At 39.9% G+C, this 27,709-nt stretch overlaps 1 protein-coding gene across 2 annotated transcripts in view; it reads left to right on the forward strand.

Annotated features, from left to right (window-relative positions):
* Positions 1-27,406, forward strand: part of msra (methionine sulfoxide reductase A) — a 190,856-nt gene extending 163,450 nt beyond the window's left edge. For both annotated transcript variants that reach the window (XM_007904467.2, XM_007904469.2), the window contains one exon: positions 25,722-27,406. In XM_007904467.2, coding sequence (XP_007902658.2) covers positions 25,722-25,880 — 159 coding nt within the window. In that variant the 3' untranslated portion in view covers positions 25,881-27,406. The remainder of the gene's footprint in view (positions 1-25,721) is intronic.
* The last annotated feature ends 303 nt before the right edge of the window (positions 27,407-27,709 follow it).

The raw sequence follows: 27,709 nt of genomic DNA on the forward strand, positions 1-27,709 counted from the left end.
TTGGGACTGTTAACACATCATTTTGGCTCACCCTCCGTGCAGTGTTGGGGAGCACTGCATTGTGAGAGGCACTCGTCCTTTGGATGAGATATTAAAACAAGATCCCATCTTGTGTGGAGTCCTGTAGCTCAGTGGTTAGAGCACTCGCTTTGCAAGCAAGAGACCCGAGTTCAATTCCAGGCAGAGCGAAACCTTGGGCAAGTTTCCTTACTCCACACGCCTAATAATAATCCCTCCAATACCAAAAACATAATAAATTGGTCATTTTCAATCTACGACTGTTTGTGGGACATTGCTGTGTGCAATTGGCTGCCGCGTTCACCCACAAATATACAGTCAATTCACTTTACAATATATTCTGTGAAGCGCTTTGGGACGTCCTCCTGACCTGAAAAGCGCTATATCAAATGCAAGGATTATTATTATTATTATCTGTGTATTCAGTGGACTTTTAAGTAACCTGTGGCACTATGTGAAAAGAGAACGGAGTATCCTGGTCTAAGATAAAACTGATGATTTGTGTGCTTTGCTGTGGCTGCCACATTTGCCTGCAAAATGTACATTCACTGCACTTCACAGAAACTTTGTGAAGCACTTTCAGATGTTCCCAGTTTTATAGGGACGATATCAAATACAAGAGATCGGATGATATTGATTAACTACTTGATCAGGAATCACAATTCATTACATCCACTGACTTTTGGATTGACTTTTTGTTCACCTCTCCACTATTCTGCGTGTCTTTTCACATTAACCTTGGAGTGAAATGTACTTGCTGTAAGATAAATTGCATTTGAACTGAATCATTGTTTGACTTATCTCCTATGTAAATGCAGTCAATCTGTGGCAAGGCAGCAGAGGGGCCATTTAAATAGGAGATGTACCCTACAAATTACTCAGTAAAGTGTGTGTGATTTCAGTAAATTTCCCTCAAATCCAAAATCTAACCTGAAAATATTAAGCTCTTTCATATTCAAAATGTAGTGACAATGTAGATATAATAATATATCGTGCATTTGATAAAGTGCCTTATCACATCAATGAGATGTCTCATAGTGCTTAAGCATTTAGATGTTTCTCAATCAGTGCAATTAATATCATTAATGTTAGTCATTGTTAATGGGATCCAAATTGTGAGTTTTTATTTCTAGTTTTTAACCAAAAAAAAGGATTGTAGGGAATAGTGGAAGCCAAGGGATGAAAAATGTGACATTATTACCAATAATAATAATAGTAATCCTTCCATTTGATATAGCATCTTATCAAGTCTTCAAGACATCTCAAAGTGCTTCACAGAATATACAGAATATAATTATCACATTGAATGTTGCATTTTACACCACCAAATGTGGCATTCACACATACCTTGTGCTAGCCTCCTCTGGGCTAGAAGGCTATAAAAGATTGTAGGAGCACTACTGTAAGCCTGGACAGTAATTACAGTATGTACTCCACCAAAAGCATCTCTCTCTGTGATGCAATTCACTGTATCCATGGTCTGGGAACAAAAGGGACCGGCTTAAAATAAGGGGATGACACTGTTATTCTCAATGTACTTCACTCAAAGGTTATGGAGAACTGTTTGGATATTAAATATATTTTTAATATTCTTTTTTAAAAAAATAGGTTGAGTCCAGATATACAGCAACCTATTCAGGTGCTGGCCATTCATTCCTATGTTCTTACGATCTTATCTTGCATTGGGGCCTTGTTTTTTGTTGAAGAAGATGAAAATGTGCCATAGACCCGCGACATCTATGACTTGCTAGTATTATCTAAGGCTTCACAGTGAAGCTGCATTGTCAGGGTCAGGGAGGGTAAAACTAGACAGGTTTGCTGCTCCTCGTGCGTCTTCAGAATCCTCTACTGGTTGTGTGCATGTGTGGCTGTCGAGTGAGGAGAGGTCAGGCTTTGTGGTAGCAGCATGTACAGGGCCTGCCAAAACTTGCTGCCAAGGTGGCTACAATTTCACTTTGGCAGGGTATCGGAGAGCAACCAATGCCTATGGAACTGCCTAACAACAATAAGAGGCCAGACCAGGAGTGGAGAGGCATATACAGGGGGTGAGATAATTAGAAAAAAAATTGAACTCACTTTCTTAAAAAAAACTACAAAACAGTGGGAGGTTATTTGACTCAATGTAATAGTGTCAGCCTTTCTCTCTTATAATAATAATAATAATAATAATAATCCTTACATTTCAATCAGGATCTTTCACCTTGGAAGGACATCAGAGGATTTACTGTGAAGTGCAGTGACTTGAGTACTTTGTAACTGAATGTAATTTCACAAGATTTACATGATGTGTAAAATGACCAACTGCCTCAGGGTAATCCCATAGACAGTGACTAGGCTAGAGGCAGCGCAGCCCCCCTCCAAATCTATCTACAGCTCACTGTTTTGAGATCATCCCCAAGAATATTTTCACCCACCACCAACAGGTAAACCAGCATTTTAAAAAAACACACTTTGAGTGGGATACACGGAGTTTGTACAAATCACATTAGAAACAACAACAAATTGCTGTAATAAGGAAACATAACTGAAAGCACACGGATGAGATTTTTACCCAGGTAATTACTGAGGTGTGTGGTTTGCTGTATTACTAAGATAAATTAGTAAGATAAGAAAAAATGTGATTAATCACAGTTGAGATTTTAACAGACTCCATAAAAGGACTCTGGAAACCTAAACAAAGCGTTAATACTCCCCTGTTTTTTGATTGCTATCTCAATAAATTTGATCACTGAGGTTTTTATATTGCTCCTGCCGTTAGTTAAATTGTTTCTCCTATTTCTTAACGGGCTAAGATAGCAGGAACTAAATGATCTAACGGGTCTTGTAATGATGTAAGAGCAGTACTTCCAATCCATCCCAAAGAGCTTTCTACTACTAACATGTACAATTCCGACGAGTTTTCTCTGTCCATGTATAACATCTTTCCAAGGTTAATAATTTTATGACTAGCTTCAAAAGATGTAGTAAACTTCATAAATTTTCTCACATTTTTATCAAGGGCAATAATAGGGTGAAAAATGACTGTGTTTCATTGTGGATTCAATGTGTTAATTGCTGCTTAAAACTGTTGTGATATGTTGCATTGTTGCACTCCCCAATCTAATATATTTGAGCACATCTTTACTTTGTGAAGATGAAATCAAATATTTGTAGTCAGATTCAAAAGTTTCATACGGTTAGGGTATCAACCGAGCTCAGTTGATCACACTCTCGCCTCAGAGTTGAAAGTTTTTGGGTTCAAGCCCACGTTAGGATTATGAACTTACAGTCTAAGATGACATTCTAATGCAGTGCTGGATGTGCTCTGCATTGTTGCTGTTGCCATCCTACAGATGAGATACTAAACCCAGGCCCCATCTGCCTGTTCAGGTGGATGTTAAAGATCCCGTAGCAGCATTCAAAAAGAGAAGAGTTTCTTTGGTGTTTTGCCAACATTCCCCCAGATAAAATTAGTCATTCACTTCATAGCTGTTTGTAGGACATTGCAAAGTGTCTGCAGCATTCAGCTACAAGATGCACTGTCAATACACTTTACAGTTAATAATAATAACCTGTGAGACCTGCTTTGAAACATCCTCCTGATGTGAAAGATGCTTTATCAAATGCAAGGATTATCATGATTAAGGTAAAGTCAAAAGTTTTTAGAGTTTTTTAAATTAGAAATCTAATAACTCGTCTTCAGATAGTCTAGGCCAACTGGTCCAGAGTTTCAACCATGCTTATTCATTTAAATATAAATCCATATTAAGTAAATAATCATGGTAAGTGATACAATTTGGAAATAGTTTGATGATTGCAAATTACCATACCAGTGTTTTCTTATGGTTATGACAACTTACAGTCACTACACTTTACAGTGTATCCTGTGAAGCGCTTTGAGATGTCTCGGCAACACGATAAAGGGCTATATCAAATGTAAGGATTATTATTAGCTTCAGACATCTGAAGTAAGTCAACTAATAAGGCACTGTCTCCTCTGGATTAGAAAGTTGTGGGTTCAAGCCCCACACCAAATTTTGATCTCACAGTCTATGCTGATACTCCAGCGTACTGCAGGGGAAGTGCTGCATTGCTGGAAACGTCGTCCTTCAAATGAAATCCTTGACTAAGATCCCATCTGCTTATTCAGGTGTACCTGAAAGATCCATGGCACTATTCATAAAGAGAAGGGAGTTTCGGTGTTCTGGAAGCAACAATTTGATAATTTACCCAAAGTGACAAGTCAGTTTCTACTACCTCCATAGCATTGTTTGTTCAAACATTGATTAGTACATGAGCAGTACATGGCACTATCCTTGAACTTGGAGAGGCAAACCAGTTACTGAGGGGCAGAGATTCTTCCCACTCAGCTTCTGTTAACTCTGTAACCTAAGCCTTAGCTGGACAAGCAATGGGAAGCTTGCCAGACAGTCCTCTCAATGGAAACCTATGCAGTTTTAGCTGCTGAAACTCCAGCAGTACACCAATGCATTCCCATTCCCAAGCGCCAGCCAGTTTCCGTGCTTAAAAAAAAGGCCGACTTCCACGTCATCAGGTTGGTCCAGATGTCAGCCATTTTTAGAGCTTAGAAGCCAAATGCTGACTTCTGGATCAGCAGAATCCACTGACTTTGCTTCTTGCATCACACACAGGATGTGATGCCAACAGCGACCCAATGACATTTCTAGTGCTCATTGTTGACGAGTGCTGTTGCTCGAAGTGTTATTAACCAGTCACGAATCGTATGCTGGTAACATTTTCCTCCATTATTTCCTTCCCTGCATATAAGCAATGAAATGCAGCAGAAATTCATGTCAGCAATTACACCATCACGTTTAAAGACAATATTGGAACAAATGTACCTTTCTCCTCAAACACGTCTGTCCGTGTGACGGTCAGAGCTCCAGTAAGTGGTCTGCCAGCCCAGGCATCATCTTAATTTATATCAAATTCCATTTTATAGAGCAGAAAATGAACAGAAATAATCCTAAAGTGGTTAACATGTTGATCACATACAGCTTTCCCCAACACAATCTTTTACAGTCAATGCTCACGAACATTAGCAAGGTTTTTACCCACAGGTATCCAGGCTTGAATGATTTTTCGTAATGGCATTGCAACCTCGGTTTTACCATCAAACACTGATGCATAATCAGCATTAATGGTCTGGACTTTGTCTCAAGAATTTCTATTAAATATTCAGAGAGGCTGGCATGCTACTGATGCCTGCATAATTTGGTATGACACATTAGTCCACGCTTCACTGAGTGTAATTGCATCAGTGACCCTATTCGTTTCTAATGGAGGTATTTGATCTTTCAGAAAAACTCAGTTAATGACCTTTTATGCGAGACAAATAGTTGATTACAAAAGTAACATCAAGCAATATTATTGCAAACCGTTGTAACAACTTGTAGTCACGCTTAATATATTTCGTGAATGAGGAATGTGCCTGAAATCGTTTCTTATTAACCACAGAAATAGACTTGGAAGTGATAGCAGCAGATCCTGTATTTTGCTTGTTATAACTCACAAAATCTATTCACCCAATTTTCTCCTTTCCTTTCTGGAATCCAAAGTGTCTCAGGTTATTTGCAGTGGTGTTACTTAGCATCCTGATATCAGGTGTAACCTCTATTCTTACCCTATTGAAACAACAGATGTAACTAGGATGATGAAACCTACAGAAAATGGGCAAATGAACACAGACCTTTTATTACAACAACTTGTATTTATATAGCACTCCTCACTCAGGGTAGCATCCCCTACACTTGAGGAGATCTCTGTGGCCTACTTTGATTGCTGTACTGCAGACTGTAAATTTGGATTTGTTTAGAATAACAGCTCTGGATTCTGTGTGAAAGCACTTACCATATGCTATCGCGGAGTTCGCAGGAGTAAACCGTGACAGTGTGAGATTGGATTTGAATTGGATTGGTCTAAAGTCCCCTCGTTCGGATCTTTCTCAGCTTCTTATTCTGTTTGATCAGCAGCACATGGATCACAGTATGATCAAATGCCATTAGAATCCTGTCTCGGATGAGGAATGAGGTGCTGCCTAAATGGCAGGGAGAAGGGATTCAGTTCAGATTAATTTGGTCTGAGTCAAAATCAATTGTCAGCGTAAACTCAGTTCAGATCAATGTGTGTAAATGGGATCCCTTTTGACTCATTTCAAACCTGCTCCCAGACTGTCTCTCAAGGACATCTGACACTCTTTTACAATCAATCACTTACAAGAACCTTTATGACTGAGAACAAAAGCACAGACAAAAAACATGAGTTATTATTTACTTTGTGTTCTGTCTGTACTCTGGGTCTGACAAACCAGTGTATGAGCTGCCTCTGTTACAAAGCTCTACCTCCGACAGCAGTTTAATGAGTAAATAAGGACTCATGCAGTCCTGTAGCATATTGGTTAGAGCACTCGATTCACAAGCGAGAGGACCCGGGCTCGATTCCCGGCCAGGGAGAAACCTTAGCCAAGTTTCCTTTCCTAGCAGTAAGTAGGAAATCGGTTGTTGGTTGATTGGTGGTTTGCTTTCCGCTCGTAATAATGCCTCAAAAATAAAATTGGGTCACACACTCCATAACTGTTTGTGCGACACTGCTTGGCTGCTGCATTTCGCCCACATAATATACAGTCAGTTCACTTTACAGTATATTCTGTGAAGCGCTTTGTGTCATCTCAACAATGTGATAAGGCACAATATCAAATGCAAGGATTATTATTATTACAAATACATCATGTGGTGGTGAGGTTCAGTTTGAGGTCTGTGGCAAGTTACTTGATCAGATGCTGCTTTAATATTACCATTTTGACTCTGGAGTCAAGCCTGTATCCAGAGGCAAATAGTGATACAAAAGGGAATTTCCAATCTCCGAGTCAGGCTGGATCCAACTTGGAGTTGGATGAGCTGTTGTCCCTGGCACGTGCTGCTGCATGTAATAATTTGTGTTGGAGCAAACCCCTGGCCACTGCCACATCAGTTTGAATCGCAGGTCTCAGCAGGAAGAATGCAACCTGTAACAGACGCTATGTAGAAAATCATTAAAATAAAACCATGAAGTAAGACACAGCAAAGACCTCGCTTTAATTTCCCCTCATTTTCCTTTGGGAAGATGTCTTGCCTTAGAGCTTATCCAATCAGAAGTGAAAAGCATTACTGTGGTAATTTTAAGGACTGCTTCCAATACTTATATATTGGTATGTAGTAAAGCAAGTCATAAAAATGTGCTTTTCTGTAATAAAATAAGTGGCAATAAGAAGTCGTAAAATATCCGTTCATTTTTTTTAAGTAACACAACACAGTCACATTTACATACATTGTATAGCAGGGAAATAGGCCGTTCAGCCCAACTAGTCCACGCTGGTGGTTATACTCCACATGAGTCTTATGCCAGTTGAAAAAAAAGATTGACAATGACACATTGGCACTGTTTTAAGTAAATGGAGAGGGGAGATGACCTATATTAATTAACGTCCCTATTCAGCTTAAACACAAACCGGCTGCTAATTGTCAGTTCAGATGCTCATTGTGTCCTAGGACATGAGAATAGATTAACTCCATTTCTATTTTAGTCAGATCAGAAATAGAAAGCCTGCTTCCTTTCCCCCTCTCTCCCTGCCTTCAAAAACCGCCAAAAGTCCTGTAGCTCAGTGGTTAGAGCACTCGCTTTGCAAGTGAGAGACCTGAGTTCAATTCCAGGCAGGGCGAAACCTTGGGCAAGTTTCCTTACGCCACACGCCTAATAATAATCCCTCCAAAACCAAAAACAATAATAAAAATTGTCATTTTCAATCTACGACTGTTTGTGGACATTGCTGCGCGCAATTAGCTGCCACGTTCACCCACAAATATACAGTCAATTCACTTTACAGTGTGTTCTGTGAAGCGCTTTGAGACGTCCTCCCGACGTGAAAAGCGCTATATCAAATGTAAGGTTTATTATTATTATTATTATTATTATTATAAAAGCACATATTTTTCAGTGTGGCTTTGGTCAATATTTCTAAACCTCTTTGTATCTTGCTCTGGTTTCCACTGCAACATCGTTCAAGCAATTTGAAGCATTATTTTATGTGAAAGACACAAAATAAGAGTGAGTTGTTATTTATTTTCTTTATTCTGTTGCTGCAGGATTTATACCAAAGCTATGATGGTGCATTGCCTTATTTCTCATTTCTTCAGTCAGTTATTTTTCAAATGTTAATAAACTTAGACAGGCTCAAGTAGAATTCAGTGATACATGAAGTGCAGAGAATCGGGTTCTGTACTATTCAGCGTTAGGGTTGTGCCAAATATTATTTCAGGAAGACGAGGATGGAAAAATGCAGTCGCTTCACAGAAACTGAACAAATCCTCTAAGGGGCTAAACAAGGAAGATCAGAGATCAAAAGAACAGAAAATCCTGCGAGGAAGAGTTCTGGGCCTGGGGGGTGGTGTGGGGGAACACTTCAAATCACTGTCAAATTCTACTGCTGGTGCAAAATATTGATTTTTAAGCATTTCTTAAATGGAAGAGCCTGTTTATCAGTTTGTGGCCGTGCTGCCTAGATGTAAAACATCATTATTTAGACAAGGCAGAATCGGGATGGCAAACAGAATTGCCTTATCGCTGCCTGTCATATTTGTTTAATAAATAAGCTGGCAGAGATTTGTATGCAGCACGATCCTCCTGGCTGACATGAGAATTAATTAGTATAAATTATACATTTAGTGAAAGAGAATTGTAACAGAGAGTGAGTTAAAGGACCAGTTAAGTACTCTGGATATTTCTATTTACAGCTTAGATTTGCGGCTTTCTGATATTCACAATAATTTCTGTTAAATCTTGATGTTCAAAATAACATTCTTGTGGATTCTGCTAAATCAGGTTAATTTTAATAGCAAGTTATTATAAGCAGTACAATCTGTTTAATTTTGAGAATATTTCCACCTGGATAATATCAACCTTTTAGAGGTAAGTTGCAGCAGAACACATCCTACTTCTCTTCTCCGATCACCCAGCAGAACAGTGTGTGCTGAAACTGCAGTGGTGCATACAGTATTTATAAACTGGATGAGGATCAGACCAATGTGACAAAGAGCACTTTGAACATCACTGCACATCACTTTCTGATATACCAGAAAAATATTCCAGGGCAAAAATGGAGTCAGCCTAGCTCAATAGGTAGAACTCTCACCTCGGCATCTCCTCTGTAGTACTTCACCTCCAACACTGCAGTGCTCTCCCAGCACTGCACTGCAGTGCTACTCTAGGCCATCAGACAACCCAGAACTTCTGACCCAAAGATACAATACAAAATTACATTTGCAAAGCGCTTTTCACGTTGGGAGGATGTCCCAAAAGCCCTGAACAGTCAGGGATTAGGACACAAGCAGGGTGGGGGTTGGGATCAGGGTGGAGGGCAGAGAGGGTAGGAGTGTGGCTGAAGGTACGGTCGAAGAGGAGGGTCTTGAGACGTGCCTTGAAGGAGGCAAAGGAGGGAGCGAGGCGAAGGGAATCTGGGATGGATTTCCAGAGGGTGGGGGCAGAGAGGCTGAAGGCCTGACCACAGATGGTAGGGCAGATCAGGCGGGGGACATGGAGTAGGCTGGAGCCTGCTGAGCGGAGGGAGCGGACAGGTTGATAAGGGTTTAGCAAGTCGGAGAGGTACGAGGGGACAAGGCCATGGAGGGCCTTGAAGGTGAGGACGAAAATTTTGAACTCGATCCTCTTGAGGGATGGGAAGCTAGTGGAGGCGGGCAAGGGTGGGGTTGATGGGGTCACAGAGCCTGGTGCTGCAGAGTTCTGGATGATCTGCAGCTTGTGGAGGGAAGAATTGGGAAGGCTGACAAGCAGGGCATTGGCATAGTCGAGCCTGGATGTAATGAAGGCATGTATGAGGGTTTCAGAGGCCTGAGGGGTGAGGCAGTGGCGGAGTTGGCAATGTTGTGGAGGTGGGGGACAGCAGAGCGGGTCATGGCACGGATGTGGAGGAGAAAGGATAGTTGAGAATCGAATAAGATGGCAAGGTTCCTTACTGGCTTGGTGAGGTGGAGGGTGCATCCGCGGATGCTGATGCTGCCTACAGGTTGAAGAGGAGAGGACCGAGGACAGAGCCCTGAGGAACACTGCACAAGATGGTGTGGGGACTGGAGGAGAAGCTGTTTGTGGAGATGAAGTGGAGCCGGTGTGAAACATAGGACATAGGATCAGAACCAGTCAAGGACAGAACCAGGAAGGTTGAGGTGAGAGGAGAGGTGGTGGAGGAGAGAGTGGTCCGCACTGTCAAAGGCAATGGAGAGGTAGTGGAGGATGAGGAGCCAGAGGGAGCCCTGGTCACAGATGGACAGAATGTCATTTGTCACCATAACCAGACTTGTTTCCGTGCTGTGGGCAATGTTGGGTTCATAAAGGGAGTTGCAGGAGAGGAAGGAGTGAAGCTGGGAAGGAACAACTCTTTCAAGGACCTAGGAAAGGGAGGCTGGAGATGGCGCGATAGTTATAGGAGTACGTATAGGGTGAAGGGTGCAGGTGGTGGGCTTCATGCGGGTTATAGTGGTGGTGAGAGAGAAGGGGGAGACAGGTTTGGAGGGAGGGATGGGTAGGGGCTGGAGTGTGAGGGAGAGATGGGGAGACGTTAGGGAGGCCGGAGGAAGCTAAAAGAATCCCCTCGAATTTGGTCTTGAGGAAATCCAGCATCTCCTTGCAGTTGCAGTTGGAGGAGAAGATGGGCGAGGCATGAGGAGGTGGACGGAGGAACCGGTTGACAGTGGAGAAGAGAAGCCTGGGGTTGTCCTTGATTATTTTGATTATAGATGGACGATTTGGCAGAGACAAGAGCAGAGGACAGACACATAAGTTTTTATAAGTTACCGGAGATGAAATGATGATCTGAGATGGCTTAATCGGTGATTCTGATGTCCGAGACACTGAGGCCTTTGGGTAATCACCAAGTAGAGTGGGTGGCCATGATGTGGGTGTCAAAGTGGCTGTGGAGGGAGAGGTTGTGAGAGGAGAGGAAAGAGGAGAATCCAGTGGAGATAGAGCAAGAGGGGCGAAGTGCAGGTTGAAGTCGTCAAGGGTGAAGAGGGATTCAGAACAGAGGCCGAGGGAAGCTAGGAGGGCGGAGGTGTCAGCGATGAAGGTGAGGGAGGGTTTGGGGGGGACAATAAATCAGGAGAATTTGAGGATCTTTGAGAAATCAAAGATGAGATTGCTACCAAGTTTGCAGATTGAATGTGGTTGATTTGTGTTTCAGTAGCAGTTTTGTAATTTAGAAACATAATCAATGATTACCGTTATTTCGCCAACAAAATACACAGTCAATCCACTTTACAATATATTCTGTGAAGCGCTTTGAGTGGTTTCAATGACATGATAAAACGCTGTATCAAACGCAAGAATTATTATTATTGTTATTTAAGCCTACTTGTCAGCTTTGATTTTCTTTCCATATCTTAGTTTTGTTACCTGAAACAGTTCTCTTTGCTCTTTCCCTGTTTCCCACCATTGTCAACCCATAGTATTTTCTTAATTCTGTCAAATAAAATAGAAGAAAATCACAAGAAATGTTTGGATGAAGGTGTCTCAGCCCATTTAATCTTATTCTCCTCGATTACCAACCCTTCCATTTTCCCATGACATTCTCCACCGTAGTTTGTGGTAACTTGTAATTTACCTTCTGTATAAAGAAATGCTTCCTGATGTCGCTCCTTAAATTGCCCTTCACAACCCTGCCATCTTATCTTATTGCAACATAAAGTATTGTTCTAGGTTTATGTTCTGTGTCCAATTTAGCATCTTAAATACCCTAGTGATGTACAAGATGACAAATAGTGTAGAGAACGTAAATCGTGCAAAGAATGTGATTGACTAGGGCATTGGACCCAAACTAACTTCTCCTGATACACACGTGCTTGCCCTTTGCATGAAGGTCCAGGTGAGGACCCCATAAAGAAACAAGAGGAATTCCAAAGCGTGTTGGAAACTGAGAGTCAGGGACTGTGAGCCCTAATTAGGGAAAACATTACCAATTATATCTTTGTGTGATGAGACGATAAAGTTAATTATTAAAACTGCAAAATACGGTTGTTACACAAATTCGCATTGCAACAATATCACCAATCTCATTATAACAATAACTCTTACATTTGACGTAGGGCTTCATCATATTGAGACACCAGGCTAGTGCTAAGCTTTTGTTGACTACCTTTCTGTGTAGATTAGTGAGTAAAAGAATACTCGATGTGATTGACACAGACATAAACAGCGTCCAAAGATTAATGAATTGCAGGGCAAAGTGGTGACATCATAATTATGCGAATGAGGTTCTCTTGGGCTTTTTTTTGGCAAACACCTCAAGCACTTGTCACTTTGCCCATAAAGAGAAGTAAGTGCCTCTTTAATAGACCAGGAAATCATTAAGACCAAATCTGCCAACTTTGAGAAATAGATAGTTAGAGACAATTACTGATAATAATCAAAATGTCACAACCCAGTTTAGTCCTTTGAGTAACACTGTCTTTGGGAACCTTGCAAAAGGCATGCAGTTGCCAGAGTATGGTGCAGAAAGACGGTTTAAATGACTTCACTGCTAATGAGGGAGTCATCAACGTTATGTATTATACTGGAGATCATAGTACTATGTGTTAGAGAACGTTATTCTGTGAAGCTATTGTATTTCACCGTGCTCAGGAATAAGTAAAGGCCCAGAATGTAGCAAGGGATTTGACTGCCTACATTTATTTTAAATGATGTTTTTTTAAGAGGAGTTAATTTGAAACTAAATGCATTTGTAATAGTTTCCAAAATATATTAATATATTGGTTGTTTAGGCTTCTTTTGTGCAATATTTTCTACACTTTCTGGGAACAAAAGCCCACTTTAATTCTCTCTTTGAGACATACTAAGGAGTGTGATATAAAACCTTGGTGGAGCGTTGATACACTTTGTAGAAGGCATTTCAAAGTGCTTCACAGGATTTACTGTAAAGTTGTACTGTACATTTACTGTAGAGTCTGTATTTTTTAGATAAACACGGTAGCCAATTTACACACAACAATGTTCCACAATCAGCCATGAGTGAATGACTATTTTTTTCTGTGGGGTTGTTGGCCAGAACACTGGAGCAATCCCTTGTCTTTTCGAATAGTGTAAAGAGATCTTTTAACACCCACCTGAACAGGTAGACTGAACAAGCATCTCATCCAAAGGCTGGCATCTCCAACAATGCAGCACTCCCCCAGCACTATATTAGTGACAGCCTAGTCTGTGAGTTAAAAGCCTAACATAGCTCTTGAATAACCTATATTGATACTGTTAACATGTGAAGCAAAAACACTCTCCATCCAGTGGTTAAATGTAACTTCACAACCAGGCATTTTTACATTGTAATTTCCATGTAAAGGCTTCCAATTGGATGCAATGACTGCTGAAGGAGGTTAGAATTAGAATTGAAAGTCATTTATCATGTGTTGCAAAAGTGACAATAACAAGCTGAGTCTTGGAATGTTGCTCAGGTCTTAACTTTATATTGTTAAAAATGAAATTAAAAAAAAATATTCATCTCTTATCAAAGTGGTGGCATCTTTTATAAGTCTGTTCCATAATACTCTATGTACAACCTAACCAAATCTCCAAGGTAATTGCTTTGTCAGTTAGTAGCTTTTTGGTAACCAAGGTACCTTTTTTGTACCTTTGGATCCCATCTTCTCGGAGCTATTACTAATGTGACTTATCTGTCAAATTAAGTCACTGACCTTTCTTTTCATTTGTAAAACAGTGATTCCTAATTATGAGTTGCTACACGCAATGAAGTTATCAATAGACATTTGCTCTGGATTTGAAGCAGTTGTTTGAAGTGGGAGCAGTTTGTTTTAGAGGAAGATTTAGGGTTTTGACATAAGAGGGTCTAAATTCCGTGCAAATCTCTATCATCGAAATAATTCAAAAGTAATGGAATTTGTAGTAAGAATTTTTTGTCACACAGAACCAAATTCCACATTTGATGTAGCGTAAATATTTCCACTTTATTAGAGTACAATTCTCAACTGGTTCTCATTAACAGGCGGGCTTCAGAGCAGAGTCATTTTCCTAAATCCCTCCAATTGCTCTGTGGCGTTGCTTAGTGCTCCAAACAACAGCACTTCCGCAACAATCAGAGGCTGTTGCCTCTTTCAACAATGGCGTTCTAAATGGATGGCCTTCTGTCATAGATGTAGTGGATGCACAGGCTGCAAGTAGAGGAAGGGCTCCAGCCAGCATTGAGGAGCTAATATACATTGCTGTGGCAGAGCTCTGGACAAACAACCTTTCTCCACTTCTTTATAATGCAAACAACAAGTTGAAGCTGAACAAGAGGATATTCTACTTCAACTGACCACCCTCCTCCTTTCTTTAACTTGAGTTACAAGCTCCTTCACAGTTCAGAGATTTCAGACTTCAGAGACACCTTGACTTAAATTTGTGATTGTGTTGGAAAGGATCGGCGCTTACAAATGTTCCAGATGAAAATAATAAAACACCTTTGAGGATCACCTGCAGATTCACAGTCTATTGCTATGTACATTATTTGCAGTTGCTGCTGGTGACTGTTGTCATGAGGTTTCCATTATTTTCATTTTCTCATAAACTGACATCAGCTCTTTCAATGTTTGGCCCCTGGAATTTCAGGCTTAAATTGAGTTATGTTTGAGTTTAAATTAAGTATGGATTAGGAGCAGGTCTATTATTCCATTGGGTATTATGGCCACTGTTGCTCATTTCCATTTGTGCAATGTTGCTGTTGGGACTTTATAAATTAGAAATGTACTGTCAGTATTGTTGGGAGTGAAACAACAACTTGCATTTATACAGCACCCTGCATCCAGAGTAACATCTCAGATCACTGTACAAACACAGGGTAGGAGTGCTAGAGGTTAGGGGCATAAAATGTGATGGCTCGGCCACCATTGATAGTGCGGAGAGGGCGGGGGAATCACTGCAGGTCCGTTTGCAGAGTGGAGGATATGCGCAGAGGAATGGGGTAGGAGAAGGTCAGAGAGGTAGGAGGTGCTAGGGCAGGAAGGGATTTATAGGTCAGGACCTTGAAATCAATCCACTAGGAGACAGTGGAGTCTGGCGAGGACTGGGAAGATGGGTTTGTTGTTGTTGTTGTCCTGTAATGTATAATAATAATTCTTGCATTTGATATAGCGCCTTATCACATCTTCTAGACATCTCAAAGCGCTTCACAGAATATACTGTAAAGTAATTGACTGTATATTTCGTGGGCAAAAGTGTAATTTGGTACGGGGTAAGGATAAGGGAGGTGGGATTTTGGATAAGTTGCAGCTTATGATTGATGATGCTGGGGAGAACAGCGAGGAGTACATCGGAAATATCTAAACAGGAGGTATGCATTTTCATTTATTTTTCACTTCAAATGCTATATTAATGCTGATTTTTTGGGGGCTTAAAGTGTGGACACTAACACTAGGAACATATTCCTGTCAAAAATGTGATATTTGCAAACAGGGATTCAAGTTGCTAACCTCGGATTTAAGCATAAAGTCAACAGAGTTTGAGAAACAGTTGGAGAGCAAACCACTGGCAAGGGACTCATGATTTACACACCTTGATATAAATCTCACAAACCGAAAGTCACGATAAGCGATTCAGATTTGTTTTGTACCATATCACATTTTCAACTTCATTCATTGTCAGCAGTAAACAGTCTTGGATCAGGTCCAACATCGGCAACAAGAACAACAAATTGGATTTATATAGTGCCTTTCACATCAGGAGGATGTCCCAAGGGCTGGACAGTCATGGACTTGTACCTGACCTGGTAGTTGGCATCGGGAAGGATACGGGATCAGGGGGACTGGGTAGCGAGGGGTGGGGGTGAAATGCCCAAAGGCGCAGTCAAAAAAGGAAGACCTTGAATGAGGGAAGAGGCGAGGTGAAAGGATGTCCCAGCGTCTTGGAACATCCTCCTGACATGAAAGGCGCTGTACAAATTTGTTGTTGTTGTCGTCTCCGGAATGGAGTTCCAGAGAGTGAGGGTAGATACATGAAAGCCTAAACTCCGATGATGGGTGGACAGGGCGGGAGATGTGAAGCAGATAGAGTTGGGTGACATCGTCATGCATATGGAGTCTTCTAGCATATCGTTAGAGCACTCGCCTCACAAGCAAGAGGACCTGGTCAATTCCCAGGCAGGGTGAAATGTTAGGCAAGTTTTCTTTCTCCAAACACTTCTGTTTATCTAGCAGAAGTAGGAATCTAGTTGTTAGTTGATCAGCTTTTCTCGGGTTATAATCCCCTCAAAAAATAAATAAATAAAAATTATTTGGTGACTCAATCCAGTGTTTGTGGGACACTGCTGTGCACAACTGGCTGCTGCATTTCACCCACAAAATATACAGTCAATCCACTTTACAGAATATTCCGTGAAGCACTTTGAGACATCTCAAGGAAGTGATAAGGCGCTATATCAAATGCAAGGATTATTATTATTATTAACTCCATGCTTTCAGATGACATACTTTGCCAGGAGTATAAACAAAGTATACAATGTTGTATAGCTTAACCCAGATTTCGGAAGGGCACCTCTTTACTGCAGTAGTGCACATATAAACCAAACCCTGCTAAACCAGACACATTTTGATATTCTTTTTAAATCAGATCTTCCTGACCATCTTTTCTGGATGTGTTTTGATGACTTTGACCATTGCTTTGTTATCCATCTAGTTATCCATGACCACATGGTGCTGTATAACTGTCCACACTGTATCATTCCACTACCACCTAATGTATAAATATCTGGCTCTATATAAAATTAATTGTGAACCTATCATCAGATCAGCTTTTCTGTTCCCTTAGTAACATGCTCTTTGCTCTTCATTATTCTGGCACCCTGGTGAACAACTGAAGTCAATCTTAATAAAAAGCAAAATGATATTGGTCTATATTAATAAGTAACTAATTGGAATACTTACGATGCTGAAATATTTTAGACACATTTGAAGGTGTAATGAAGGTGCTGCACGATAGCCTCTGATTCTAGTTGGTCAACAAAATGACGTACTCCCACAGTTCTTTCCACCCAGAGAGTGTTTGGGATGTGGAATTATCTGCACTGTAGAGTGGTGGAGGCAAATTCCATTGTATTTTTCAAGAGGGAAGTAGACAGGCATTTGAATTAGAGGAGCTTGCCGAATGGCCTCCTTTTGTTCTGTAAATTTCTATGTTTCCATTTCCCTCATATGTTTTTTCTGTCTTTGTTTATTGTTTTTGTTTTTTGTTTCTTCTTCAAACAAGGCATAAAGCTTTAAAGTTTCAGTTATGTTCATAACAGATAGAACCAGCGATACACTCAGTTCCAGTGTAACATTTTACTCTGTTATCCTAGTTATTTCTTATGGAATGAACTCCAACTTCCGTTCATTTTACCCGTCTACTTCCTATCTGTAATCCAGTCATTGCCTGTTACAACCACCAGTACAGAAACATAAATGGTGATTTGACCAGCAATGAAGATATTAGTAAAACCTTCACTCTTAGTGAATACATAAGTAATAATACCTTCATTTGATGAAAAACCTTATCACTTTGAAACATTTTAGAGTGAATCAGTTATTGTTTTACTTTTCAAAGCTATTAAGACTATTAAGACTGATAAGTAGGCAAAACATGGCAGCTGATGCAAGTAATACCACAAAACAACAATTTTAACGATGAATGACCAATACATCTCTGGAGATGATTTGAGGGAGGGGGATTTTAGATGAGGGAGAAATATTGGCCAGGACATTGAAATAATTCTTCATCCTGAATAACCTGAATTTTCACCCGCAGTGACTAAGGAATAAGATACCATACAGTATTTTTATGGCGCATTCAGAATGAATTATTGCTGATACAAGGTGCTGTCTTTGATTGTTAGCTCAGTTAATAAGTAACAGAGAAGATACGTTTGATGATTTGATCTAAGGCTTATGTAGATCAAGAAAAAAAAGGGCTCCAAAGTCTTTGAAGATGGTTTCATGAAATCAAAAGCTCAGGGAGATTTGCAAACCAATCCAATTTCGCAATTAGAAGTCATGGCTATTCTGGAAAGCTGGAATATTACCATTGGGATAACGTAGCAATACAGGCAGTTCTAACCAATCCTGGGGCGTGAAGTTTACATGAATAATAGTCCAACATATTACCGTCAATGTTGTTTAAGATGTCTTCTTCCCCTTCCCCCCTCAGTGATGGTATCGAGGGAAAGAGTGAAGAGAGCACACAATAGTGTCCTGCTGTGTACTAACAGTTCTGGGGACATTTGAAAGCATTTGAGGTGTATCACACTGCTACGAGTTAGCACGGATTCTCAGTTTTTAGATGCCACATACAAGCATATAAATTTTATACATTTTACTGTCCCTGTCTTCAAATGATAGGAAACTACATCTGCGGCTCAGTTATTGGTAAATTTGTTTACAAAAAATCAGACGAGCAGTTAGGGAACGAGACTGCAGTCCGATCAAAAGGAAGCCAAAAGCAATGTTTTCTTTGTACCAAGCTTTGCCTGGTATCAGCACACCATTACTGCTCGTTCCTGTTGCACTTTTGACTTCACACAGTAGCTGTGACTGGTTCCTGGAGTTCTTCCAGTAAACTGCAACATTTAATTTTAAGCCACCTCATTTACACTACAATTCACAGGAGTGCAGTTCTGCTAAGAAGTTTTAGCCTGCCACAATGGTATGATTTGCTACCGGAGACAGAGAAACACAGAAGTCCTCGTAGTTTGTGTGTATATCTCTTAATACAACCCAGTCAAGAGTTTAATGCTGCTTTTCTTCCTGATTGACCTGGGCAGGTCTTCAATTGGGCAGGTAGTTTGACTGTGGAGACACCATAGCCAAACCTAACATTACCTTCACCAATATCCACACACACAATGCAGTTCCAGCAGGTGTATTAGATATGATCAAGCACAGCAATCCTGGCTGAGTGAAGCCATATCCAGCGTAATTGCTGCCACTATTTAGAAAAGAATAAGACTGACTTTCTTTTTATCTTCTAAGTGAAGGTAGTTGACTCACAATTCTTTTTCTCTCCACATAAAAGATCAAACAGATCTAAACAAAACTGATAGCTTCTAAATATATTGTTTGCAAGGAGAATATTGTAGTTATACCACAAAAAGTGATTTAACTCAGAAACTTTGCACAATGCATAATATACACAATTATGCAAATGAACATCTTAGCCTCAAAACTACACCTTGTAAATCAGGATATCAGTATCTATGCACACTCTGAAACACAGATTACTTGGAGTCAGATGGGTAGGGAGGTGCAAGGGCATGAACGGATCTGAAAATTGATCCGTTCGGTAATTTGGAGCCAGTAGAGCCTGACAAGGTCTGGTGTGATGGGTATAGCACCTTATCATGTCATCGAGATGTCTCAAAGCGCTTCACATGATATACTGTAATGTGGATTGACTGTATTTTGTTGGTGAAACGTAGGATAACGTCTTGGAACCAAGCATGACTACTGCTCTTCAGCTATTTCCTTTGCACTGTATTCTCACAATTCAAGCTTCTCACACGGAATCCTATTCCTATTCCAACTCAGTCTTTCTCATTACCCTGGTCCAGCTTCTTAAAATGTAAGAAGCCCAGTTCTTCTAATTGGGTCTTTAGTTACTGTATTTTAAATCTAGCTTTACAACCACCTTTGGTGCCTTGGAACGTCCTCCCAATGTGAAAGATGATATATAAATGCAATTTGTTATTGTCGACAAATGTGTTTTATTCTTCTGCTCTTTGTAACTGTGGTGTTGCACTGAGCAATGGCTTTCGGTTTCTCAGTATAAAAACAGAATTGACCAATAACCTTGGGACGTCCTCTCTATGTGAAAGGCGCTACACAAATGTAATTTTGTTGTTGTTGAACGCAGAGACTGCTATGAATATATTTCCATGTGAAACACTGAAAATCTACAAATAAAATAACCTTTGAGAATTTTGCATTTTTTTTGTAAAATTGGTAAGAAAAGGAACTATTTGAGAGTATCTTTTCCCAAGTGTGAAATAATGGGACTGGAAAATGCAGTATGTGATGGGATCATTATCAGCAGCAATTTTCACTGCAATGAAAGATATTGCGATTGTCCCTTTAATTGGAGGCCATTTTTTTAAAAGTCTTGAATTTTATTAATAATTTTGCAAAATATTATGTTAGTATTTGCATTCAACTATTACTGTAATCTTTTAAATCAGCACCTGCCATTTGGCAAATCAGCACAGTGGGAATTTGTTGCTAAATGAGGATAATTCATCAATTTGTGCAAACTATTCTCTTCTCCAAATTGAGTGAATTTATTGCTGTGCATTATAAATAACTGCATTGACTCCTTACTTCCTGTATTATAAATCCTTTGCTACGGTGGTGGTCAGAATTAAGCTTCTTTCGCCCAACAAATTCACTTCACTGTTTGTGGCACATTGCTATGTGCAGATTGGCTGCTGCATATATCTACAAAATACACACTCACTACACGTTGCATTACATCCTGTGAAGCACTTTGAGGCAAAGTGAAAAGTAGTGTATAACATGAATTATTGTTGTTCAATTTTAAAATGTTACCGATAGGATGTTTTAAAGTGTGAAATCGTTAAATTATACTCTAAAGCTTACAAATAGAGTAAATGGTACAATTCTAAAAACATTCCCTGATAATACACTCACTCCTGGAAATTGCATGATATTTCTGTAACAAAAACTAACAAAATCGCCAACTATACTGAACCATGTCTAGTAAATTTGACATCACTTTATCAGAGTGGTTGATTTGGCAGATGCCGCTGACAGCTGCCTGTAAATTGTTCTGTTGATAGGCAGATGGTAATAAAATGAGTTTACTGCCAAGTGCTTGCTCACGACAGGTTTTTCTCTTCACACATCTGTAGGTGTATATTTCACTGAAATATTTTCTTAATGGTAAATACTTTTTTTTTGCTTAGGATGTACTGTAATGTAAAATGGAGTAACTGTTTTTGTGAGCAAACGAGGCAGCCAATCTGTACATAGCAATGTCTCACAAACAGCCACGAATGACCAGTTTTACAGGGGGCTTGTTGGCCAGGACATCAGGAGAAACTTCCTTCTCTTGTCGAACAGATCATTGTGGAGTCCTGTAGCTCAGTGGTTAGAGCACTCGCTTTGCAAGTGAGAGACCTGAGTTCAATTCCAGACAGGGCGAAACCTTGGGCAAGTTTCCTTACTCCACACAGAGCCTAATAATAATCCCTCCAAAAACCAAAAACAATAATAAATTGGTCATTTTCAATCTACGACTGTTTGTGGGACATTGCTGTGCGCAATTGGCTGCCACGTTCGCCCACAAATATACAGTCAATTCACTTTACAGTGTGTTCTGTGAAGCGCTTTGGGACGTCCTCCCGACGTGAAAAGCGCAATATCAAATGCAAGGATTATTATTATTATTATTAATGTCCATCTGAATAAGCAGACGGGTCTTCGGTTGAACATCTCATTTTAAGACAGGGACCTCCATCAATGCTGCACTCACCAGCACTGCATTGGAGTGTATATATATATGAGTTATGAAAATGGAAGTAACTTTGAATAAACTACTTTTACGGGCCGCAAAAGTGCTTTAAAACAATTTTTTCTGTTTTCAGTTCACATTTCCAGCAGCATCTGGTGATTCTGTTTTTAAAAGTCTTGTAACAGCAACAAATCGTAATTCCAGAATTCAAATTAGCACTAATTTGGATTAATTTAAAAAATAAATCCCAAATTGTCCTGGTTTAGATAAGGTTAGATTCAACAATGACAATTTGTGCTTACGTAGCATCTCTCACATAGGAGAATATCTCAGAGTGCTTTATGGATGAATAGGGATAGGTGTGAGATGACTGATGGTGCAATCAAAGACAGTGTTTTGTAGATGTGTTTTGAAAGCAGAGAGAGTGGGAGTGAGATAGAGGACATTAGAATGAGAGACTCAGAGAGCAGGGGCAAAAACTCACCCACCAATGATGGGGTGCAGGGTACATGAAGCATGTGAGGAGCAGAAGGAGCGGGAGGGGGAAATGACTGCAATACATCAGAGATAGAATGGTTATCGAGGCATTTGAATGTAAACACAAGGAAAAAGTTGATTTGCTGGTTAATAGGGAGTCATGAGAGTGATGGGCTTTCATCTTTAAGATGCATTGATTTTTCCCTTTTCACAAGAGAAAGCTTCAATTTCTGGCGTGTGCCCTTCTGTGTGAATGTGTAGATGTGGGCGGTGTTATTGTCATGCTGATATTCACATCAAGATACATATCAGCACGTGGAAGGCAGGAACTTCTATAGGAGGTGTATTAAGCTCTTGTTTTTGTGATTGTGGGTGATGACTTGAAGCTATGTGTCTGTTGTGGTATTAGTGTTGCAGCACATGGGTGCACCTGTGCTTCCTGGCACCCTAGAGGTGGGTGTGTATCCATCTGGTGCTACTTGGTGAATATAGAGGATCCGGTTTATGGTTTTGAATTCCATATTTATCAGGAGTGCTCATCCCTTCTGTCCCAGCTGCAAGACATTTCTGACAGAACACACAAGTTGTAAAATATTACAGAATTCAACGCTCGTCCTGTAATTTAGTAAAAATAGATTTTGTGCATGTTTTAACAAAACGTTGAGCATTTGGCACAGTATGACTGTCTATTGATAATAACACGTGCATAACCAAGGAGCTATAGCCTAAGATAATATTGCATCTTTCCAAGCTGCGACTTGGTGGTGCTTAGTTGTGGGAGCCCCCAAAACTTCAGTGTTATTTAATTAGCTCTTGTTCATTGCATGTTGCGCTGTAGATATATGTATCTTCAAGCCCTCACTCTCTTTCTATCCCATTAGATGTTTAGTGATGTTTAGTGATGCCCCTTTTACTTATGGTGCTAGGACCACCCCCTCGCAATGTAACATCCATATGTGTTCAGCATTGTTAGGTTAAGGAGTGATCTGATTGAGGTGTTTAAAATGATAAAGGGATTCGATAGGGTAGCTACAGAGAAACTATATCCTCTGATGGGGGAATCCTGAATAAGGGGGCATAATCTTAAAATTAGTGCTAGGCCTTTTAGGAGTGAAATCAGGAGGCATTTTTTCACATAAAGGGTAGTGGAAATCTGAAATTCTCTCCCCTAAAAGGCTGTGGATACTGAGACTGAGGTTGATAGATTTTTGGTAGGTCAGGTTATCAAGGGATACCGGGCAAGGGCAGACATTTGGAGTTGAGTTGCAGATCAGCCATGATCTAATAGAATGGCGGAACAGGCTAGAGGGCTGAATGGTCTACTCCTCTTCCTGTGTTCCGATCTTATCTGGCCCTGCGAATCTTCTATTATACAAGTATAATGCTCTCTCCATTACCTTAGTTACAATTATACCCAAATAACCTGAAGTCACAAAGTCAGTCCAAGTTGATTAAATTTGCACATGACTCTTAGGCAGGGGTGGGCAAAAGATGGCCCGTGGGCCATATCTGGGGCCCGCCAAATGATTCTATCCGGCCCGTCATTGTGTCTAGCAATAGAAAAAATTATAGTTCGTTCAGTCCCAGAAAGTCGCACAAGTTTCGCATTTGAATCAGACCAGGAACATTAGCCAATCACACTGCTTAGTTGTGCCCACACTCCCTTAAATGTTGAATTAGGCTGACGTCAGAAATGTACGGATCGACAAATTTTCAAACACGCTCGGGGCAATCGCGGCAATACTTTTTACTGAAGAGGACATTAATTTGAAATGAGTTTATCAAAGAAGCGGAAAGTGGACGCTGGAAGCTGAATATTCAACAAAGAATGGATTTCTAAATTTTTTTNACCGGTGTGGGTGGAAAATAAAACAAATAAAATCAATAAAAGAAAAATAAAAATAAATTAAAAAATAAAATAAAGAAAGAAAATAAAACCAGTGTCCAGTTACAAAATAAAGTAAGCAATTTTGCACGTTTTTCACTGGCACTTGATGAGAGTTATGATGTCAAAGACACAGCTCAGTTGATAATTTGTATTTGAGGTATCACCAAACATTTTGAGCTCACAGAAGAATTGGCATCAGTGCAGTCAATGGAAGATACGACAACTGGAGAAGACTTTTTGGAGGCAGTTAATAAGTATATCTTAAAATTAGAAGTGGAGTGGAAAAAATTGGTGAATGTGACCACCGATGGAAGCCCAAATCTGACGGGCAAAAATGTTGGGTTACTGAAAAGAATTCAAGATCAAGTCAAAGAAACAAATCCGGTACAGAATATTGTTTTTCTACACTGCATTATCCACCAAGAGGTCCTCTGTAAGAGTGTTCTAAAACTAAGCAATGTCATGGACACAGTTATGAAAGTGGTCACCTACATTCGAGCAAGAGGATTAAACCACAGGCAATTTGTAACTCTGCTTGAGGAATTGGAATCCGAGCACATGGATGTTCTGTATCACACGAGTGTAAGATGGCTTAGTTTAGGAAAGGTCTTGAAAAGAGTGTGGGAACGAGAACAGAGATTGATTGATTTTTGGACATGAAACAAAAAGATTTGGATTTCCCACAGCTGAATGATGCAAATTGGCTCTCTGATTTTGCATTTGCTGTTGATATCATGGGCCACGTGAATGAACTGAATTCAAAACTGCAACAAAAGGGGCCTTTGTGCACGATTTATATTGCAATGTCAAGTCATTCATGACAAAATTATTTTTTTTATCACGTCAGATAGGAAATAGGAAGTTCACCCACTTTCCAAGTTTGCAGCAGATTTCTGTTTGTGATCAAAACCTTAAAAAGTATATTTGTGAATATTTGACTTACATGCCGAATTTTCTCGCCGACTCCAGGATTTCAATTTGATCAAAAATAACTTGTCTTTGGTCTCTTCACCTTTCTCATTTGATGTTGACAACCCCCCATTTGACTTCCAACTCGAGCTTATTGACTTGCAATGATTCCATTCAAATCAGTGCCATTTCCCAGTTTTTATGCCTCTCTTAATGAATATACCTTTCCAAAAATAAAGGCTCATACCTGGAAGATGCTTGTGCTGTTTGGATCAACATACATATGTGAGGAGACATTTTCTGTGATGAAATTCAATAAATCAAAACATAGATCTGTGATGACTGATGACCACCTTGCAGCAGTACTCCGCATTGCAACAACGGAGACGATGCCTGACTTCAGTGGTTAATGCACAACAGCGCTTTCATTCTTCCCATTGAGTGAGCTTCTCACATACTCATCAATATGTGAATAAATGAATAAATATCAAATAAATGTTTTCTCAATGAGTTGTTTTTATTTAACCTAATTTTAATGAATGTCAATTATATAGACTTTATTTTATGCATGTACAAGTGTCATACTTGATCTTGAGCTATTATTAAGCATTTGCATCTATATTATGTGTGTGGCCCGCAAAGCTTACTAAAGCTCGTGAAGTGGCCCGCCAGCCAAAATGATTGCCCACCGCTGGGCTTGATGATCTAATGGTCTTTTCACATTCCACATTCTCTTATTCCTGTGAGGGAGAATGTATGATTTAGTGGTTACAGGAAAGCTAAAAGTGACTGTCACCCAAAGTCACTAGTCAGTGTGATCATGTAAAAGTTGTGTCACAGTATTATTACTCATGTGGGTAAATGGTGCAAACAAACCCAATGACCTGTAACCGTTCTGTCTTTATAGGAATTGGATCGGGGTTTTCATGGTGAAATCACAACTGAAATCCTGAAGGCTCGTGACTTCTATTATGCCGAAGATTACCACCAGCAGTACTTAGCTAAGAACCCACATGGTTACTGTGGGCTCGGTGGCACTGGAGTATCTTGCCCTATTGACCCTTAGGATGAGAGAGACTGAAATGCCTGAGTTTATATTCTTTAATCGGTTCCACATGAAATTGCTAAAATACAAAAATCGGCAACTAATTTTTCTTGCCTTGAAGTTTTAGCGTAAATCCAATCTTCACTGCAAATCAATCGCAATAGAAAAAAACATTTAAATAAGTTACCAGTGGTTTGTTCATCTCCTGATTTCAGCATTCACGTTGATTTTAAAAATAACCGAATTTTGATCCCCTGAAAATATATTATTCTTTCTATTGGATCTAGGCTCTGGTATTTTAGGATGGGATTTCTTAATAAGGAATCTGAGTCACACCAATGGGGATTCCTTCCGATAACTGGTGTGCATGACATGACACCACAACACTACAGCACAAACTACTTTCGGAGTAGAATTCCCAATGGGCAATAGGAATTCTAATGGAAGTATTCCCACTGCAATACCGCGTAATGTACCTCAAAGTTTCTTTTTGTCACCACAAGTAAAGATGGGGAGCGAAATACAGTCCATCTTCTTAGATGATTTGAAGCTCATGGTTATGTTGTCTAATTAATACAATGGTTAAGGTGCAGCTTATATGTGTTTGATCCTCTCTTTCATATTGGTGTATTAGGATTATGTCTGTGTGCAGGAATACAATCACCTTGTATGTCATAGATGTTACACAAAGCTTAAAGGATCTATCTCTAAAAGAGGGACGAGGAACTGGTAGGAACAAAGGTTGCAGTAAATTATAGTGTAAACGTCTGTCAACTCAACTCCACAAATATATAACAAAGAACAAAATTTGTCCTTCAGAGCTGAGGCCACTGTACCCCTTAACCAATGTCTAAATGCATGTGATATTGTGAAACAACATGCAGAATTGGTTTGGATTTCACTATTAAAAATATAAAGACGGCTTAATTTCATTTTAAAGTTTAAAGGTTTCTCTTTGCACTTGAGGAGCCGAAAGGCCCTTTTCACATCCCATCTTCTCTTAGACTTGTGAGGGAGAACTTAAGAAGGTTAGTAAGTACAGAAAGCTCCCTCTTTGACTCAGTATGACGTTGCCTCCCTTTGCTGCCTCTGCCCATTTCATAGTGATGTGCAGCCACCAGTGCTGAATGATTTGAGTGTCACCAAATTGCATCAATGCTGTGGACTGTGATCCTAATGTAATATTATAGCTACACTTTGTTCATAAAATTTGTCCTGCTGGGTTCCACAACATGTTATGAAAGTGCCTTCTTTTAACTGAGTACATTTGTTAGACTTGAAGTTTATAGGAAAATAATTTTGTACGTTTAGAGCTATAGATTTGTTCAGTATAGAAAAGGCCCATTGGCCCATTCATTGTGTCTGTGTTTTGTTCTTTTAAAGAACCACCCCCTGCCTTTTCCCTGTACCCCTTTTCTTTCCTGTTATCATAGAACACAATTCTTACTTAATAAAACCCAATTCGGTACAAACGTGGAATATGCCAATACCATTTATCTGTATTTCGTTTTAAGAATGTTCAGATCGAATAAAAAATAAAGACCTTTGAAGTTAATCTGCCTGTCTGCATTTTGTATGATTATTGCTGGCTCCAGGTAGAATTTGCAAGATTTCCTGGACGTTACTGTTACTGATATTGATATTTTCATTGTCCTTTTGATTGTGAGACTCCATCTCAGATGGATACACTGCTGTTTTGAAAGTGCTTTAGGATGCTACACTATTTAGCACGAGTAAGGTGAGTACGTGCCAGCACCTGCCAACTCTACAAGAAAAAGCCCTAACAGGTAGCGTGATCCTAGCTGGACAAGCACTTTGAAGCTTGCCAGACAGTGCTTTCAATGGCAAAA

The sequence above is a fragment of the Callorhinchus milii genome, unplaced genomic scaffold, assembly GCF_018977255.1.
Source record: "Callorhinchus milii isolate IMCB2004 unplaced genomic scaffold, IMCB_Cmil_1.0 Scaffold3, whole genome shotgun sequence".
In the NCBI taxonomy this organism is placed as follows: Eukaryota; Metazoa; Chordata; class Chondrichthyes; order Chimaeriformes; family Callorhinchidae; genus Callorhinchus; species Callorhinchus milii.